Source organism: Periophthalmus magnuspinnatus, chromosome 22 (genome assembly GCF_009829125.3).
Source record: "Periophthalmus magnuspinnatus isolate fPerMag1 chromosome 22, fPerMag1.2.pri, whole genome shotgun sequence".
Classification (NCBI taxonomy): Eukaryota; Metazoa; Chordata; class Actinopteri; order Gobiiformes; family Gobiidae; genus Periophthalmus; species Periophthalmus magnuspinnatus.
The window spans coordinates 5,872,397-5,892,627 of record NC_047147.1 but is presented as its reverse complement, the minus strand read 5'-3'; the positions used below and the strand labels follow the sequence as shown (position 1 = coordinate 5,892,627).

At 42.5% G+C, this 20,231-nt stretch overlaps 1 protein-coding gene across 1 annotated transcript in view; it reads right to left on the bottom strand.

Annotated features, from left to right (window-relative positions):
• LOC117391076 (glutamate receptor ionotropic, NMDA 3B-like) overlaps positions 1 to 13,649 on the bottom strand; it is a 262,458-nt gene extending 248,809 nt beyond the window's left edge. Inside the window, exon 1 of the mRNA XM_033988892.2 lies at positions 12,869 to 13,649. Within this exon, the coding sequence (XP_033844783.1) occupies positions 12,869 to 13,408 (540 nt within the window). The 5' untranslated portion in view covers positions 13,409 to 13,649. The remainder of the gene's footprint in view (positions 1 to 12,868) is intronic.
• Positions 13,650 to 20,231: the final 6,582 nt, after the last annotated feature.

Genomic DNA, 20,231 nt, shown 5'->3' with positions numbered 1-20,231 from the left:
AAATAGGAGTAATATGAATAGGAGTAGGGGGAGTAGTAGTAGTAGGATTAGTAGGAGTAGTATTTGTAGAAATAGTAGTTGTAGGGGGAGTAGTAGTAGTAGCAGTAGTAGTAGGAATAGGAGGAGTAGGAATAGTAATAGGAATGGGAGAGTAGTAGTAGGAGGAGGAGTAGGAAGAGGAGGAGTAATAGTAGGAGTAGTAGTAGGGGGAGTAGTAGTAGCAGTAGTAGTAGGAATAGGAGGAGTAGTAATGGGAATGAGGGAGGAGTAGGAATAGTAGAAATAGGAGTAATACAAATAGGAGTAGTATTAGTAGAGTAGGGGGAGAAGTAGTAGCAGTAGTGCTACTAGGAATAGGGGGAGTAGGAGGCAGTAGTCATAGGAGTAGTAGAAGTATCTACTATTTCTAGGAGTAATACGAATAGGAGTAGTAGGAGTAAGGGGAGTAGTATAAGTAGTAGAAATAGGAGTACTAGGAAGAGAAGTAGTAGTAGTAGGCGGAGAAGGAGTACTAGTAGTAGTACTCACAGTAATTGAAATAATAAAAAGTGCAGTATGTAAGACTTAAGATTTCTAGGAGTTTATGCCACCTGCCTGTCTCCATAGAGATGTTACTGCGTCGCCTTGAATATTTCACAGTTAAGCATTAAACTTACGTATCTTTATCTTTATTGACGCCGTGCAGACAAACAGGTGAACCACATCAGATCTGTGAAGAGGCAAGCCTGCTAACAATCACAGTATAACGCACATTTTAAGGAGTTTTTGCGCAGTAAAAACACCCATAATGTTGAATAGATATATTTAATGCTTTAAGGTGGAACATTTTGGGCAAATCAGTAAAGGAGACAAGCAGATGGCAGACCTTTACCTGAAAAGTTACATAATGCACAACTGGTTTAAAAGCTCTATGCATATATAACCTTTACTTACATTTTTTAGATCTTCTTTTGGTTCTTGACAAATATATATATATTTAAAAAAGACGATGGTGCGATGGAGAGAGACAAAAAAACTAAAAATCTTTGGAATCCTATTGACATTTAGACGGCCATAAGCACATCCTCAGAAGGTCAAAGAGGAGCCCGCGTTGGACGTTTTAATTTGCAAAGCTCTGATTATGTTCTTCTGCTTTCAATGTTAATTACAGTTAAGTATGTGGAAGAAACGCCACGGCCCTAACCTTGATCAGAGACGCTTCCCTCTAAACAAACATCATTAGTCATCATCACAGTCAGTCAATATCCTGTATGTGTTTTGCCACAAGTGGAGCACATATATAAAGATGAGACGGTATATGAAACATGAAAGCAACATGACGGCATGGATCTTTGATGTTTCACGTCTATAAGCAAGGACACGGTACACAACTTTTTTGGCATCTGAAATCAAACTGTTCATGTGTGATGTATATTGTAGGACAGGGGTGTCAAACTCAATTTCACCGAGGGCCACATGTAACTGTAAAACCACATAAATGTAACTGAATGTAATGTAAAATAAATGTAACTGGTTTTTTTTTTTACTTATTACTTGACTACAAACATTGCATATGCGTTTAGAAAAAAATGCATATGCGTGTAAAAAAATATGACTGTAACTGCATATCTCCTGATAAACTGACATTTTAAAACAGTCGATAACAGTACGTTTTAATTTACCTTGTCACGGGCCACATAAAATGACATGGCGGGCCGCATTTGGCCCCCGGGCCTTGAGTTTGACACATGTGTTGTAGGAAGTCGTGGTGCAGCCAGTTTACAGACGCTTTAAATTATGCTGTAAACGTTTAAATCGACTTTTCAGAGCTTTTAACCGTGTTGTTTCCCCTCAACACCCTAAGCCAGGGGTGTCCAAACTTTTTGCACAGAGGGCCAGATTTGGTGAGATGAAAAGCTGCAGGGGCCGAACATTCACCCTGATCATTTTTTGAGCCATTAATATTAAATGCACATGAGCTATTTAATATTTTTTTTACCTTTTATTGCAAATGGCTTTCACCTTTCAAACAAAATTAATTATACAGATTATGCATATGAAAAAGTGAAACATTTAATCTGTGGTTTTGATTATCACAATAAAATAAATTCACTGAGATTTTCAAATGTATTCACCTCAGAAGGCAAACAAATAAAAAACTGAGACTGAAATTGAGATCTGGACTGTAGTAAATGAACCAGGTCTGGCTCAAAGACGGTGGTTTGGATGCGCAAAACATCACGCAGGTGAGTCGGGCTTGTCCTTGCACGGTTCTTGTTAAAGTTTATAAACAAGAACCAAACAAACTCAACATTTTGTTAGCAAATGTTTGAATTTCTTTAAACCTTATCCATTTGGCGATAAAAGTCAGCGAGAGCGCGACCTTGGAGCACGGCCCATATCTGCTGCCATCTTCTGGTGACATATAATATTGCTTGTACATGTGTATTTTACATTGGTCAACAGTGCAACGGGCCACACATAATTATTTTTATTCCAGAGGTAGCGGGCCAGTGGAAATTTGTACACGGGCCGCAATTGGCCCCCGGGCCAGACTTTGGCTATGCTTGCTATAGGGTTAATTCATCTGTCAATCACACTCTCTGAAATCGGGATGACAAGATACTGCTCCATATCCATTCCTCTTTGTAACGTTTTGTCAAAGCGTGTGGTTCTGGCTGGACACGTAGTTTACATCTCCAAAGTTCAAAACGCCCTGTTCCACCTTGTGATGTCATGAAGTGGTTGTTTTCCAGTTAACAGCTACCGTGTACCTTTAGTTCAGTAGCGTTTGGCAATTCCAGGGCTGAAATCATCCAGATGATTCTAGTGAAGGTGTATGGAGTTTAAAAACACACTGGAGCACTTCCTGTATCACCACATGATGACATTACAAGGTGTAGAGAAAATAACTCAGCCTAAATATGAAGAATTTGCGTGTTAACCGAGCGTGAGTGGTACAAAACACAACTCCAGGTCTGTTTTGTGATGAGGAAACGTTATAACATAGATCAGAGAACAGTGTAATATGTCCCCTTTAAAAGACGCGCCCATGAAATAACTTTCAATGGAGAGTAACAAATAAATAGATTAAAAGCAATAAGAGGAGACAATGCAATCATGCCGCGCAGTTAACAATGTAATGGCAGTTAATTAAGTAAAACAGATCTGACAAAATACATCGCAACAGCCTCTGCAAAGCTACGGGACTGGTTTGAGCTTAGTATTGATGTAGACTTGGTTTTCTATGGTTCTAGTCCTGGTTTAGTCCTGGTTTAGTCCTTATTCCGTCCCAATTTTGAACAGTAGAGACACTTGAAAGACCGTAAACGGTGAAAACGGGTCTTAACTAGAACAAAATCTGCATGAACCAAATGAGCGCTTCTTAAAAATCAGACAATACATCAAGAAATTCAGGACAAACCAAGTAAAATATGTGAAAAGAGCCAAACTCGTGCTGAAAAAGCGCTGATTTAGGTCTTAAAGGGACGGTGCAAGTCTCATTTTAGGTCAGCGGTCTCAAACTCAAGTTATCTGGGGGCCACAGGAGGCAGAGTCTGGGTGAGGCTGGGGTTATCAGGTATTCCACAAAAAAAGCTTTGCTAAAATCTTCTTAAACGTCATCGCTGTTTTCAACATACTTGAGAAAATACGCCAATTCTTGTGGATTTTATGGATATATGTTGTTATTTGTTAAATCTTTTGCGACGGGAGTGACACATGGTAAAACCACACTAACATTAAACTTTCATATCGTCCTGCGGGCCAGTAAATATCCTCTCACAGGCCACAATTTGACCCCGGGCCGCGAGTTTGAGACCTCTGTTTTAGGTACAAGCTCTTTGCAAAGTCATATAAAAGATGATAATTGAGAAATAAATGGCCAACTTGATGTGATTTTTGTCATCAAATGAAAACAGTATAGAAGGAACTGCCACCATTTTGTTAAATCAGGATTGTTGCTGGATGAGAACCATGTACAAACAACTGCTTGTGATTCTGTTGTTTGTTTTGTTTTTTATGTGCCCTTAAAAGATTTAATCCTTATGCATTTCGTTCGATGAAAAAAGGGACTGCCTGGTAGAGGAGGGCGAAATGCCAAAAAATAATTTAATGATTTTCTTAAAACCAGGTCACAATTTTGATATGACAGTGATTCATGTTTACTTCATATGTTTTCTTGAGTTTTTAAGACGTAACTAAATCTATCAACTGCTTCTGGAAGTTGCATGACAGAGCGTGACCAGTAGGGGGAGCAGGTGGTGGAAAACAAAAAGCAGGAATCACGATACGATGATGATAGCTCAATGTCGCTGGGATTAGTTCACAATTGGATTTTTATGAACTTTGAGAGAGTTTAAACGAGAGAGAAATGTGAGAAAATGTTAATGCCTGTGTGAGAAAAGTGTATAAAGTGTGTGGTGAGGGGTTTTACAGCAAAAAACATATAGAATAATTGTAAAAAGTAAAGCTGACGACTTCTACTTCGTGGATTTTGCCTTTTGCGGGTTATTTTTAGAACGTAACCCCCACGATAAACGAGGGACCACTGAGCTAAACTAGAACTACTCAACCAGGACTAAACTGGATCGTCCAAGTCGCGTACTCTCCCATCACGAGAACTACTGGTACAGCTGCCTTGGATCACTTTCCGTTCAGTTTACACAGTCTGCACTGGCAAAAGGCAAAAATGAAAAGGCCAGGAGCAGATCCATAGTTTAACCAAAACCTTTGTACTGTTCAGAGTCTTTTTGTCAGGAAAGGATTGCTTCTTCGATTTCAATAAAGCATGCATGAATGAGAAGTCGGCCTGTTTGACAAATGTGTCGCCAATGCAAAGAGATAAGGGGAGACGGAGGAGAGGCGGAGAGGCGGAGAGGGTGAGGGAGGGGTGTGTCCAAGCCAGAATGAGTGTTGTTGTTTCGGGCATTTTTTTAAACCGTGGGAGGGTGAAACGGTGCCAAGCGGAGAGCAGCAGCGGGTCGAAAACAGAAAAACAAGCGCCTCATTCTTTCTGCATGGCTGTTCAATAGTTTTAGCTCAAATTTTCATATAAATACATGTTTGTTGTGGTTTGTCCAAATGTAGCGTCAGCCAGCTTCAGACACGCCGCTCACAAAAGACTTTTTATTCCCATGTGTCAGGATACTTTTAGTGCAGAGGACGTGACGTGTTTTACATATTTGGCAGAGGCAACAGCTGTTTCACCGAGACGGACAAGCACAGGCAGAAAATCCACTAAGGCTTGAATTTTAAATATAAGCAAATCGTTCTTGAAGGAGCACTGGGGAACTTTTCTGGTGGAGGGCGTTTATATAGAATGATATCAGTCCGGTCTCCACGCCATCCGCTACGTCTCGAGACCAGATCAGATTTGTGTTTTTCATTTACAAACAAAATGATATTTCCCTCGCCTCAGATTTATTCACTTGTTGATTCAGTGTTTTTCAGTCTCTTGTGATATTGTTTTCCTTTTTTTTCCCCCTTGTAAGCCGCCATATTTGTTTTGATACAGACAGACCATTAGCGTCCCTGATTGGTTAATCCACCTGTCAATCACACTTATCTGAAAATCGGAAGTTTCAGATAAGTTTGTAAAGTGTTTATCCTCGATCCTAGGCAAGGTCCACCTGTTTGTCTCTATTACTTTGCCTTAAATGTGCCACTGGATGGAATTATACATTTTATTAAACTATTTTATTCAATTATAGGATTTTTATTGCACAAAAACAACTTGAAAATCATGGACATACCTGAGTGAGGACGTCTTTCCCACAGACTGTATATATAAATGGACGTAGCTAACCTGTTAGCCACCACATTTCAAACAGGAAGTGAGCATGAGCGCACTTCCCACTCCATCGACTCTGGCTCCAACTCACTTTACATTGAAAAACTAAAACTGTGGCCCGTCTTTTCTCAACTGCTGCGTCATTTCCGTTAATGTTCATATGATCCTGGCGTTTTTATTTCGTTATTGTGCCCATAAAACAAGATATGAACATTAATAACAGACAAATCAGACGCCTTCTTTCCCTGAGGTTGCTCCGTTCTAGCGTTAGCAACAGGTTTGATTGACAGCGTCGCTAAGTGCCCGCTCCCTGCTAAACCGGCAGTGCAGAGAGGAAGAGGTGTTACTTTCAACAGCCTCTCTACAGATTGGCTCATTGGTTGCTTTGATATTCTCGGTTGGAATTCCAAGCATGGGACTTGGCTCCAGATTCACCCCTGTAACCGCTCTAGCATCGATGAGCTTCACTTGGCTGGAGTCGACGCTGCGGGTGACGTCACACTCACTTACTCCGCTTCTTTACACAGTCTATAGTCTCTCCATGGACCTGACTCGTACGTCTGCTTGTTCGCGCCATGTCGAAGCAAGTTCCTAGATTGTGACGTCTTGTTCGCTGTTTAGAAGTTTGAAATACATTAGCTAGCATTTCCCTTTAGAGTGAAGAGGCGCTCAAAGTTGCTCATTGTTGCATCACGATAATCAACATAATATAGCACGCCCAATTAGCTCGAGACTTTGAACTGGACCAGAGAATGATGTCGTTTTCAAGAGCTCCAACAGAGCTCCATTTGAATACCCATTTTGCATGGCATGATAACAAGTCTTTAATGGGACACTGGCACAATGTTACCACACGTTTCAATTACAGTGCTGTTTCATAATGATACAATCGGCTTTCACTATAGATAAGAAAGACTTTTCACATTAGAAAGACCTTTCACATTAGTTCTAGTCAATTTTACACTGAATTACAATTTATAAATGCGCCACTGCAGCTTTAATATCAAAACCGACTGAAATCAATGGTTTCTAAAGCAGAGACTTACTGTATGACAAAACGGATCCAAATGTTTTTACTCTTCAATTAACTTTGGGCGACACTGTATAAAACCAAGCTCTGTCATTATGAGAAGTATGAGGCAAGTATCACGATCAATCCGATACCGATACCAGCGACTTTAGTAATAAAATGCATTGAAACTCCTTGACTACAAAGGTTTTTTTTACCTATCACATATAGAACTAAAATATAAACTATTTAATTAAAAAAAAGACACAATTTGATTAAAAAGCTGCAATTTTTCGAAGGATTTTTAGGAATATTTTTGCAGGAGAATTAATACTTTTCCAATAAAATGCATTGAAACTCCTCAACTACAAAGGTTTTTTTTTTACCTATCACATATAGAACTAAAATATAAACTATTTAATAAAAAAAAGACACAATTTGATTAAAAAGCTGCAATTTTCGAAGGATTTTTAGGAATATTTTTGCAGGAAAATTAATACTTTTCCATACACGTTTCTATCAATATATCACTATTTCGGTTAGCATCAGCCAGCACTTTGAAAAGCTGTTTTATTTTTACTAAACTTGACAAATATTGGTTTCCCAGGGACATTTAAAACCACTGACTGCAAATCTATGGCACAGTTTCTTTCTTCAATGTCTTGCCATCGCGCAAAAACAACATAATATCTACAAAAGCGCAGTCTTAAACAAACGCAGTCTTCCATTTCTGCATAAATACCACACTGGAACATGCGCTAAACATTCTCACATGGACAATAAACCTCCCGTCTAATCAATAAACGGCCAATTAAAAGTCACTGATCGATACAAAGAGAACAGCCAAACTTCGAAATATTCTGTTTTGTCAGGTTAGAGATTTACAACCTTTTTTTCCCTCTGCAAATTGACCCGTGTCTAGAGAAAGCACACGGCCCGGCGCCAAACGATCCGTCAACGCCGTTCTGAGCCATTTTCTGATATTAGCTACAGTCGTCCAATGGGTTAATCAATAAACGTATCAATAAACATCCAGCTTTAAAATCATAGGGAAGACTGCAGTGCATTGTGGTTATCCGTAGCTCCTCTCCTGCAAAGCATTCTGGGACGTAAATTATAAAAAGGAGGTGGACGGGATGCTAGCGGTGACAGGTGGGCGGGGTCAACAGCGCGCCAGATTGTTTTGAGTATTCTCATTGGTTTCCGTGCGCACAAAAAGACATTGTTCTAATTAAAATTTCTATTTGCAAGCGAGCGTCAGGGGGAAAGGCAATCTCGAGAGGGGAACGTCGGAACAAAAACAAACATGGCTGCCAAAAAACTGCCGAATCCATCGCACAATGCAACAGGAAAAGAGAGATTTTATTCGTTTTGGACCCGGGAAGTGAGTTTTCCCAGGAGCACTTGAAATTGTGGTAATTTTTCTGCCGAGAATCGGGAGAAGGGCCCAGACGTCTCTCTCTCTCTCTTCAAGTTTGTGAGTTTGTACATCCTCCCTGGACATCAGAGCCAAGAAGATGCAAAAACCTGTTACAATGCGACGGCAGAAATGCAGAAAACACCTGCTGCTTTTCAAATGACCAGGAAATTGTTTGTGAAAATGGTCCAATGCCAGGAAATGTTACGGAGCAAAAGCAATCCAAACAGGGTCACGCAAACAAAGAAGTCATTAGGATTTGGCACACTGTTCTTTGTGTACAGTGGCACATGATTATTTAGTTCATTTGAGGACTAAATTAGGATGTTCACTGGAAGAGAGCTCGGTTGAAGTACGCCAATAAAACGCTGCTAATAAACAGAACGTGAAAAATACTGTGATACTCGCATTAAACTGCACATATTACGCTATTTTCTGATCGTTTCCTCATCACAAACAGACCTGGAGCTGCGTTTAATCTCGTTCTTACATTTCTGAGTTTCTTTCTCTAACAGAAAACACTCTGTTCCACCTTGTGATGTCATCGTGTGGCAATACAGGAAGTGCTCCACTGTGTTTTTAAAGTCCACACACCTTCATTTCTAGAATCATTTGGATTATTTCAGACCTGGAATTGTCAGTCTGAAAAAGGTAAAAAGGAGCTGTTAACCTTGAAAACTACCACTTCGTGACATCACAAGGTGGAAATGAGCGTTGTGAGTTTTGGATGTTACAGACTAATAATAAAAGGTTACTCAGACATGTGTGAATGAAACAAAACACAACTCCAGGTGTGTTTTTGAGGAAGTAACAACGTAAAAGCTCACAAGAGTCAGTTTTTCGTAATATAAGACCTTTAAAATGTATTTGGCCCAATTTTCCAGTATCAGACGATTATTTAGTTAATTTAACGGCTAAATTAGGAAAAAAGGTAGTGAAAAAGAACTGAGAAAGAGATCCATATACGCCATGAAGTACACCTGAGTACAACCGAACAGTGTCGGTAAAAATACTGCAGTTACAGAACAGTGAATCCTTAAATCCTTTAAAACTGTTTTATGTTTGTTGTACATGCGCTCACTGCAAGAGTGCTGTTTTATATTTTCCCCACTCTGCCGTGCAGTTTGAAGTCTGAACTGTGTGATCATAAACCTTAATGTATTCCTTGGATTTTAGGTAGGTTTGTGTATTCTGAATACCGTCACATGATAGATTAGCAGTCCCAGAATGCACTTTCTCAAAATGTCATGTTTCGGAAATGTGTTTTCTGTTACTTTATGTTATTTACTTCCCTGCACAAATAATAAAGGTAATGTCTTGATGTTGTAGTACTATTGTAGTACTATTTGACCTAACCCAAACTGTGGCTCAGGGGCCAAATGCAGCCCTCAGACCAATTTTTCTCGGCCCTCAATCTTCCAGGTGAATTAATAATAATAATGTCTTACACTTGTAATGCGCTTTACAGTCTTGTCAAAGCCTCTCAAAGCACTACACTATAGTCATTATTCATTCATTTATACACTTGGTGATGGTAAGCTACTATTGTAGCCACAGCTGCCCTGGAGCAGACTGACAGAAGTGGGGCTGCCAATCTGCGCCATCGGCCCCTCCGACCACCACCTATCATTCGCGCACACACCACTTTCATACTATTGGCCCATATTACCTTAAACACTACTTTTTACTGTACATTTCTGAAAATCTACTTACTCCCCATATCAAATATTGTCCCACTGAGGATGTAAACATGAATAAAGGTCTAATGGTTCAGTCTAACTTGTAATAAACACACAGATTTGAAGTATTCACTGTTTTGGCGACCGAGTCTATGGCCCTCAATCGGCCCTCAGCTTTATCTGTGTTTTTATATGTGGCTCTTATTGAGAAAGGTTTGGACACCCCTGCCTTAAAGGGTTAATCAATCAGAGAGACTAAAAAAACAACAAAAAAAATAAATAAATAAATACATAAATTAATTAAAATGACTGAGAAACAGCTGATTTTTACAGAATCAACAATCGAAACAACAAAATCAAAGAAGTTATATTTTTTTCTGAATGTTACGAGAAATTTTGAGAAGTAACGTGTTACGACACAAGACTCCAAGTGATAAACCAACAAACTATACAAATTAGTGATTGGATCGTGTCAAGTGTGGATGGAGGAGAACAACCTTTTTGGATTCGATCAGAACTTAGAAGGCGAATGGATCGTCAGGCAAAGACAGACTAATATTAAAGTGTTACTCAAACGTGTAAATGAAACAAAACGCAACTCCAGGTCTGTTTTTGACGAGGTAACAACATTCTAACATGGCTTAACGCTCACAAGAGTCAAATTTGCGTTAATATAGGACCTTTCCACATGTTCCACGTAATATTTTCGGTTTCACGTCTGTGCACGGTTTGTTTGCTGTATAGAAAATCCATATGTCGTACAATGGGAGGCGCTGTCAGCTTCCTGGGCTCGTATGTGGGAGACATGGCATTTGTGCATCAAACATTTGCCGCTCGGCTGGATACACTGGGATCAAACCTGGGACTGACTGACTGACTACCAAACAGCCCACCTGCTGCCGAGAATACCAAAACACTCACAGGCCAATGCAAAACATACATTTATGAAGGAGAACCGAGAAGCAGAATCCACAGGAGCCTCGGCGTTTCACAGCAAAATGTCTGAAATATTTGAAAGTTTCATCCTTGAGAGGTGTCAACAGTTGCCCGACTCAATCATACATCACCTTTAGCCTGTCAGAAAGCTCCTAAAACACAAACTGGGAGCCTTAAGGAGAGAGCGGAGGCTAAAAAGAAGATCTGATCCCAAGCCAAAACATGGGTGAACCTTATAAAAGATTCATGAGAAGGTCGGCAGGTTGGTGGACAAAGATCACCCCAAGCAGCGAAATCTATCCCAATGATCCTCTAAAAGTTTTACGGCAAAGTTATAAATTCTGCTGTACTTTTTAGCATAAATCCAGTCACCAGGGGGCAGTATATATGTTTGTGGCAGTCCCAAGGCTGCAGAAATAGACCGGGCCGGAGAGTTTTGGAGAGAAGGTGAGGTGTTGTAAATTGTAGGTCAAATCAATACCTAGATCACTGCAAGCGAGGAGGCAGGTGATTTGCAGTAGTGATGGGGAAATGATGAATGGATGGTCCTGGTCCAGGCTGGATTTAGTCCTGGTTTAATCCTGGTTTAGACCTGGTTTAGCCCTAGTTTATTCCTGGTTTAATTTTGGACTAGTCCTGCTTTTTCCTGTTTATTTTAGTTCTTTATTTTATATAGTTTGGATCTTCATTAGCTTATGAAAGTGACTATACATCCTTGGGTCCACATAGTCCTGTTTTAATCCTGGTTTAGTCCTAGTTTAGTTTTGGATTATTCCTGCTTTTTCCCAGTTTACTTTTGTTCTTTATTCTATAGTTTGGAGCCTCATTAACCTACCAAAGTGACTATACTACCTCCACATAGATCTGCTTTTTGTCCTGTTTTAGTCCTGATTTAGTCCTAGTTTAGTCCTGGTTTAGTCCTAGTTTAGTCCTGGTTTAGTCCTGGTTTAATTCTGGTCTAGTCCTGGTTTAATTCTGGTCCTGTCCTGGTTTAGCCCTGGTATAGTCCTGGTTTAATCCTGCTTTTTCCAGTTTACTTTTGTTCTGTATTCGATAGTTTGGATCATCATTAACCTACAAAAGCAACTATACTTCCTTGGGTCCCCATAGTCCTGTTTTAGTCCTGCTTTAGTCCTGCTTTTGTCATACTGATTTAGTCCTGGTTTAGTTTAGGATTAGTCCTGCTTTTTCCTCTTTACTTTTGTTCTTTATTCTATAGTTTGGGTCCTCATTATCCAACCAAAGTGACTATACTTCCTTGGGTCCACATAGTCTTGTTTTAGTCCTGGTTTAGTCCTGTTTTAGTCCTGGTTTAGTTCTGGTTGATATCTGCTTTCAGAATTGACTTGGACCTGGATTATCTTGGAAATTATATGACTAGAAAGCAATGGAGCTGAACAGTAATGCCATAATGTTCATTTGACGGTAGTGGCCACAGGTAGACGTTGTGTTTTCTGATCATTGTTTCAGTTAAACCAGGATTTATGAAGTTCAGTTTGTTGGTTTATCACTTGGAGTCTTTTGCCGACAGCTGTATACAAAAGCAGTTACGTTTGAAGCTCATACATCAAAATGTCTGCCACAGGCCACAGGTCAGCCAAGGATACTCCGAGTCCCATTCCTCAGACGCACAGTGTGAGGCTCTTTCAGATGTGAAGCACAGGAAGCATAAGACAAGGCTGCATTATCCCCTCCACTGCTCTGGGCTTTGCAACTTTAGAAGAAACACAAACTGGGAGCTTTGTGAGGCTGTTTATCACTTTTCCACACTATCAACAGCTTTTAAAGTTATTCAAACATGACTTTCAGCCCAGAAGCTCTAGTCGAGTGAAGCCAGTGGCCAGTTACTTTCAGAACATGTATTTGTCTGTATCCTCCAGTTCTGCCCAAGTCTGAATATTAGATTTACCACAAAGCCTCAGTGTGGGGCAAATGACATCATGCTCTGTCAAAATCTCAACCTCCAAATGATTTCTAAAAATAACTTGTGTTCTTATGAGCCAAACCCTCTCCTTGGTTAAATCAAACGCAGTAGTTCATTTTAAAAGTGCTCATACCTTGGTCTTGAGGGGCTCTGTATCCTCCAGGATGGACACGAACGGGATCTCCAGAAACGAGGACAAAAACTCCAGCTGGATGAGCTCCTCTTTGCTCCGGGGGAAGGCCAGCACCGCGGACACCCCCCGCACCACCAGGTCCTGACAGGTGCTCCGGGACAGGGACTCCGGGTCTCCTCCGGTGGGGATCCGGGCCAGCATGTCCAGTGTGAGATTATAGGGCAGCAGAGGGGGGCTCTGGGACGACGTGGTGGTGGCCCCGCTGGAGGAGTCGGACCCCGCGCTCTGGTGCCTGAGGCTGGCCAGGGCGCGGTTCAGAGCGTTCTGTATCCGCGCGGGCTGCCGGGTGGGCAGCAGCGCACCCATGCGCACACTGTATCCGATCCGGGAGAGGATGTGGCAGGGCTGAGTGCGCGGGGAGCAGGACTCCGGGGAGGATGAGGCGGAGGACAGCAGCAGCAGCAGTACCGGTGTGAGGAAGAGGAGAGGAGCTCTCCCGGGCACGAGGCAGTAGCACCAGAGTCCAGAGAGAGACAGCATGCTGCAGCTCCAACGCGCCACTCAGGACGACTGGACTACGCATAGCTCCCTCTTTCCTCCAGCGCTGTCCTCGGACTTCTACTTCCCGCCTGTGCGCCTCCTTTCTGCTCTGTCTCTTTGCTCCTTCTCAAACTTTATCCTCTTTTCTTCTGTCCATTCCGTTCAAAAGTGCGACAGCCTCCGCGCTTTGGAGAGGAGAGAACGAGAAAGACGCGCGGAGAAGCCGAGACGCGCAGCTCTGAGCGCTCGTCCCGCTTCTGTCAGTCTGAGCTGGAGGAAGCAGAGCAGCTGTGAGCTCAGTGTGTGTGTGTGTGTGTCTGTGTGTGTGTGAGCTCTGTGTGTGTGTTTGTGTGTGTGTGCCGGCCGCCAATAATGTAACCTCTCACGGAGACTGCCTCTTGCTGAATTTAAATGACAATTCGTCGGTAACATTTCCTTCCTGTTCCTCTGGCTCCAGGAGACACGGACATAATGTATTTTTCATTCAAAACAGACACTAAAAGCAATAGAAATATTCCCTGATGTAATTATATTTTATCATTGTAATTTAGACTCGAGATATGACTGAAACAGGACCGTTCACGATTCTGTTTGAAGGTGAACTCTGCTCTCACATAAAAACATAATAAGAGTTTTTATTTATTCTCCACATCTGGATCCAAACCCTCATCCATATGCACAGTTCAATCCCCTCCAGCAGGGAGTCCTCACTCAGGGATTATGGATTCACTTTGCCTCACAACGTCAACAAGTGTTTCAGCTGAGTGCATGCAAATCTCGCGAGATTTCATCAACGGGATTTCCAGACAAGACCCTCCAAAAAATGCAAACGTGCCAGTGTTTTTTCACCTGTTTTAGACACAAAACGGTTATCGCTGCAGGTGATTTTAACAAATAAACGATAGAAAACAAGTGGATGCCCGAAGCGGCGTCCGTTTTGAAACATAATTGCGAAACGTGAACTTGTCCGACTCTAACGCTCTTCATCTGACCTTCCCGAACATGAATAATAAACAAAACAATTATACTAAAACACGTCCAAGGTCAAACTAGCTTTATTTGATCAATACAATCAAATCACATTGTATTTGGACGCACGATCTGCTTTTGTCCCGACGCAGCGACTCTCTTAAGCGTACAAACTGATCCCGGGCCGTTTCCGATGTTTCCTGGCGCTGCGTTGGTTTTTCCGCGGCTCTGTGTGAGGAAAACTAAATGGGATGTTTTAATTAAATCTAGCGGGCGTTTGTTTAGCGAGGTAAAAGGTGATATTTAAGCACCTCCCTTGTCCCGAGCGCCCCTGCCAAACTCGGCCAACACAAAGCTAATGGCTCTCTGAAACGCTCATTTTCCCTCCGAGATTTATCCTCCGCCTCGTTCTTTGGCGCCATCCAACTTCGACATTATCCGTTGAGTAACCGGCGCTTTCAGCAGCACGGCCGCCGCCATAAAAGTCATCCGCTGTGCATGTTAATTTAACTCGGCGTGAGAGACAGCACTCCGTCCCGCACGCGCTCCTCCTCCTCCGCCGTCCCCCTGATTTGATTTTGTAGCATTAGAGCGGAACATTTAGAGTCTGTGCGTTACCGTGGTCACCGGGGGTTTGGTGTTAGCCTCGTGAAATGTTTGCCAAACGCTACTGATGCCTGAAATCTCTTTATCTACTTCTGTTTTTCTTGCTTTTCGGAATAAAAGAAACGTCGTTGAGCTGTTGCACGATGAGCCCGACACGTTGGAACTTCTGCCGGAGAGTGCGCCACCTGCTTGTGTCCATGGAAACGGAACCGCTTCACCTGGACTGTTACGCCGTATGGCATTAAAGCTACCATCCATAAGTCTATATCTGTTTTTTTTTATACCAGTAGAGGGCAGATGTGAACCCGGACAAAGCTGGCACAGTGTCAGACTGACGTAGAGCGCATCTAGTGGTGATTTGTGAGAATTACAACAGACACTCTGATTACGGAGGGTAGCTTTAAACTCATTTAGCAACAAGGAGACGAGAAATATATTACAATATTAATCAACATTACGAGATGAATGTTTTGGGGGTTTTTTAGGTCAATTTTAATCAATAAAAACACGTGGAATTACAGTGTTTTCTGGAGTATAAGTCGCATCAGAGTATAAGTCACATCAGAGTATAAGACTGAGTATAAGTCACATCAGAGTATCCGGACAAACTATGAAAAAAACTATGAAAAACGTCCGACTTATACAGGGTGGCTCAAAAGTCACTGACACTTGAAAAAAACTCATAACTCCTTTGTTTCTAAATATTTTATTTTATTTTTTCAGAGCATTTAGAACGACTCTTCTGACATTAATCTGAGCAAATACAGCACCGAGGAACGAACCCTCATTGTACAGCGGGACTTTGAGTCACGTGGGTCAAATTCGACATTTTAATACCAGAGATGCCCCGAGTGTAAACGCCATTAAAGGAATAATAAGTGTTTTTCACAGACAGGGGGCAGTATGTGATCTCCACAGACCTGACTAGTCCTGATTTCTTCCTGTGGGGCGATCTTAAAGAAAAGGTGTTTGTGACTAAACCTCAGACAATAAACGACTTAAAACATAATATCAAGGATCAAATAAGAGACATAAGCCCGAAAATGCTTTTAAATGTTATGTAAAGTGTGTTGGATCGGGCTGTTCATTCATTTTTACTTCTCTAGTTTAAGTCGTGATAAGTTCAAGTGTAAGTGAACAATTATAACCGTATATATCGCCAAAACTCCAGAAGGTTCAGTTTATCTACTGCTAAAATTTGGTGAGTATAAGTTAAGAATTATAGGACTGAAGATTTGAAAGTGTCAGTGACTTTTGGGTCTGAAAAATACAGTCAATAACGCAAGATAGTGTTGTTTTTTTTTTCAAATATTGTGGGACATTCAACACAAACTAATAGCATCTTAGTGGAGCCAAGCTAGTTTTTTACCCACAACCAGTAAAGTTACACAACATATCATTTCGTTTACAGTTATTCTTTCAGTTACAATTTGAATGCACCACCAAAATGTAATACGCAGTCATTTTATGTGGCGTGTTACTCGATAAAGCACGTCCTTGATTGGAGTTAAATGCCGATAATTCACATGTTTATCTAAAAAAACATAAATAAATCAAATAAAATGCTGGATTTAGAGTGTTTTGGGTTCGTCCTTGTGTTTGCGATTGTGTTGTTGGATTTTCAACCTTTCGACACATGACGTCTATCTCCCTCTGTGTCACTCTTACTGTACAGTCTGTCTCTCTCTCTCTCTTTTCCTCCCCCCTCCTCTCTCCCTCTTTCTCTATCGCTCCTTCTCTCTTTTCTTCCCCCCTCTCTTCTTCTCCCCCCCTCTCTTTCTCTCTCTCTCGCTTCCTCTTCCCCTCCTCTCTCCCTCTCTCTTTTTCCCCCCCTTCCTCTGTCTCGCTCTCTCTCTTTCTCCCCCGGTCTCGCTTTCTGTCTCTCCTGTCTTTCTCTTTTCCTTTCCCCCCTCCTCTCTCCCTCTTTCTCTCTCGGTCTCTCTCCCTCCCTCTGTTGTTCTGTCTCTCTTTTCCTTTCCCCTTCCTCTCTCCCTCTCTCTTTCTTCCTCTTTCCCTCCTCTCTCCATCTCTCTTTTCCCCCCTTCCTCTCTCTCTCTTTCTCTCTCTTTTCCTCTCCCCCCTCTCTCTCTCTCCCCCTGTCTCGCTTTCTGTCTCTCCTGTCTTTCTCTTTTCCTTTCCCCCCTCCTCTCTCCCTCTTTCTCTCTCGGTCTCTCTCCCTCCCTCTGTTGTTCTGTCTCTCTTTTCCTTTCCCCTTCCTCTCTCCCTCTCTTTCTCTCCCTCTCTCTTTCTTCCTCTTCCCCTCCTCTCTCCCTCTCTCTTTTCCCCCCTTCCTCTCTCTCTCTTTCTCTCTCTTTTACTCTCCCCCTCTCTTTCTCTCTCTCTCTCTCTCTCTCTCTCTCTCCCCCTGCATGTCTCGCTTTCTGTCTCTCCTGTCTTTCTCTTTTCCTTTCCCCTTCCTTTCTCCCTCTCTCTTTCTCTCTTTCTTCCTCTTCCCCTCCTCTCTCCCTCTCTCTTTCCCCCCCTTCCTCTCTCCCTCTCTCTCTTTCCCCCCCCTTCCTCTCTCTCTCTCTCCCTCTCTCCCCCTGTCTCACTTTCTGTCTCTCCTGTCTTTCTCTTTTCCTCTTCCCCTTCTCTCTCATTCTCTCTCTCTTTCTTCTCTTTCTCTCTCCTGGACTGTCATCATTTTGAATGTGGTGATACTTGGACGTGCAGATATTTCCGTAAAAGGTTTGAAAAGGAGCGACACCTGTAGATTAAGGCGTCGCCGCTCCTCTGTCTTCTCCCCTTCCTCCTCCTCCTCCTCCTCCTCTTCCTCCGTGCTTTCCCATGCTGCCTTGAGGCGACTTGGCGCGATCCAGCTGACAAATGCTCCTTTTCCCTCCTCGCTCCGTCCTCTTCCTCCCGTCTCCTCCTCCTCTTCTTCTTGCTCCACTCGTTCGCACACGACACCAGCTCTGTGGGCTTTGTACTGCTGCTCAAACCAACGCCATTAAACTTGCATAACTCCTTTCACACGCTCCCCGAGGAACCTGGAGGAACCCGGCGAATAAACCCAAGAACAAACCCGGCGAATAAACCCAAGAACAAACCCGGCGAATAAACCCAAGAACAAACCCGGCGAATAAACCCAAGAACAAACCCACAGCTCCAAATGTGTGTTGTTTTTTTGTGTGTGTGTTCGCACATTTTGGCCTTATTGGGAATTGTAGTTCCCCAGACCCAGAAGGGGGTAGATGGACCGTGAGTGTGAAAGTGGAGCTCAAAGACGAGTGGTACTTTGGGGGGGAGGGGGGGTGGGACAGGGTGGAGTGGAGGGATCCAGGGGCAATTGCGAGATAGAGATGAAGTTGTGTTAGTGAAAAAGGAGGAAGAGGAAGGAAGAAATTTGGAGGATGAAGGTAGAAAGTGAAGGCAAGACAATAAACCTCAGGCCCTGTGTGTGTGTGTGTGTGTGGTGTGTGTGCATGAGAGGGGGGGGGGGGAGAAAGGCAGAGACAGAGAGAGAAAGAGGGAGAGAGGAGGGGGGGAAAGGAAAACAGAGGGAGAGAGAAAGAGAGAGACGGGGGGAGAAAACAGAGAGAGGGGGAGGGAGAGACAGACAGAGAGATAGAGGCAGAGAAAGAGGGAGAGGGGGAAGGGAAAGAGAGAGAAAGACAGAGAGAGGAAGAGAGGAGGGGAAAAGAGAAAGGAAAAGAGACAGGGAGAAAGAGGAGGGGAAAAGGAAAAGAGACACAAAGAGAGAGGGAAATAAAGAGAGAGAGAGGAGGGGGGAAAGGAAAAGAGAGAGAGAAAGAGAGAGACGGGGGAGAAAAGAGAGAGAGAGGGGGAGGGAGAGACAGACAGAGAGAGAGTGGCAGAGACAGAGAGAGAAAGAGGGAGAGGGGGGAAGGGAAAGAGAGAGAAAGACAGAGAGAAGAAGAGAGGAGGGGAAAAGAGAAAGTAAAAGAGAGAGGGAGAAAGAGGAGGGGGAAAGGAAAAGAGACACAAAGAGAGAGGGAAATAAAGAGAGAGGGGGGAGGAAAAGAGAAAAAAGAGAGACACACAGAGACAGAAAGAGTGACACACACACACAGAGAGAGAGAGAGATGCCATTTGTATCAACAAACAGATCACATCATCATGTCTCCGTCAGAAGATTGTTCGTTGTGGTCGTTGTGTCCTTGGGCAAGACACTTCAACACACCACAATGTTTAATGTGTGTGTGTGCATGTGTGTGTGTGTGTGTGTGTGTGTGAAGAGGTGAGCAGTTTCTTGACACCTTGAAAGTGGAAAATGTGAAAAAGATAATTGTGTGATTTTTGTTGCTAGAGTTACAATTTGAGCTTAAACGGCAAAAATCCTGATGTTGATTGGTGATTTTAACACAAAAAGCTTCATTACTTCACACAAATATCAAACGCTCCTGTTTCACTGTTTCACGTTTGCGTCTTTGCCAAAAAAATGTGTTGTTTTGTTACAGCGACGAGATAAAACAAGAGAAAATTGGTTCATTGCGACGCAGCAGCATCAGGAGGAAGATCAGAGGGACCAGGACGTCGCACTAATAAAAGTGAGACAGGAGTGAGACAGAGTGCACGAGGCTCTCGCTCACACAGGATATGAACATTATTTTGAAATTTTGAAAAAAAAAAAAGGTGATTCAGGCGTTTCTAAAGGATTCAGAAGTAGAATGTAAAAATACAATACAAGAGATTAAAATATATCGCCTATGACACAACAAACCTGGGCATATGAGCATTACAATGGAAATAATGAGAATAACTGAGGCGACAGTGGCGTTAGTGTGTCTGTGCGTCAGTGTGTGTTAGTGTGTATCAGTGTGCGTTAGTGTGTGTTAGTGTGTGTCAGTGTGCGTCAGTGTGTCTTAGTGTTTCATTATGTATTTGGTTAGTGTGCGTTAGTGTGCGTTAATGTGCGTCAGTGTGCGTCAGTGTGCGTTAGTGTGCATTAGTGTGCGTTAATGTGCGTCAGTGTGTGTTAGTCTTTCATTATGTATTTGGTTAGTGTGCGTTAGTGTGCGTTAATGTGCGTCAGTGTGCGTCAGTGTGCGTTAGTGTGCATTAGTGTGCGTTAATGTGCGTCTGTGTGTTAGTCTTTCATTATGTATTTGGTTAGTGTGCATTAGTGTGCATCAGTGTGCGTTAATTTGCGTTAGTGTGCATCAGTGTGTGTTAGTGTGCATCAGTGTGTGTCAGTGTGTGTTAGTGTGTGTCAGTGTGTCTCAGTGTGTGTTAGTGTGTCAGTGTGTGTTAGCGTGTGTCAGTGTGTGTTAGTGTGCGTCAGTGT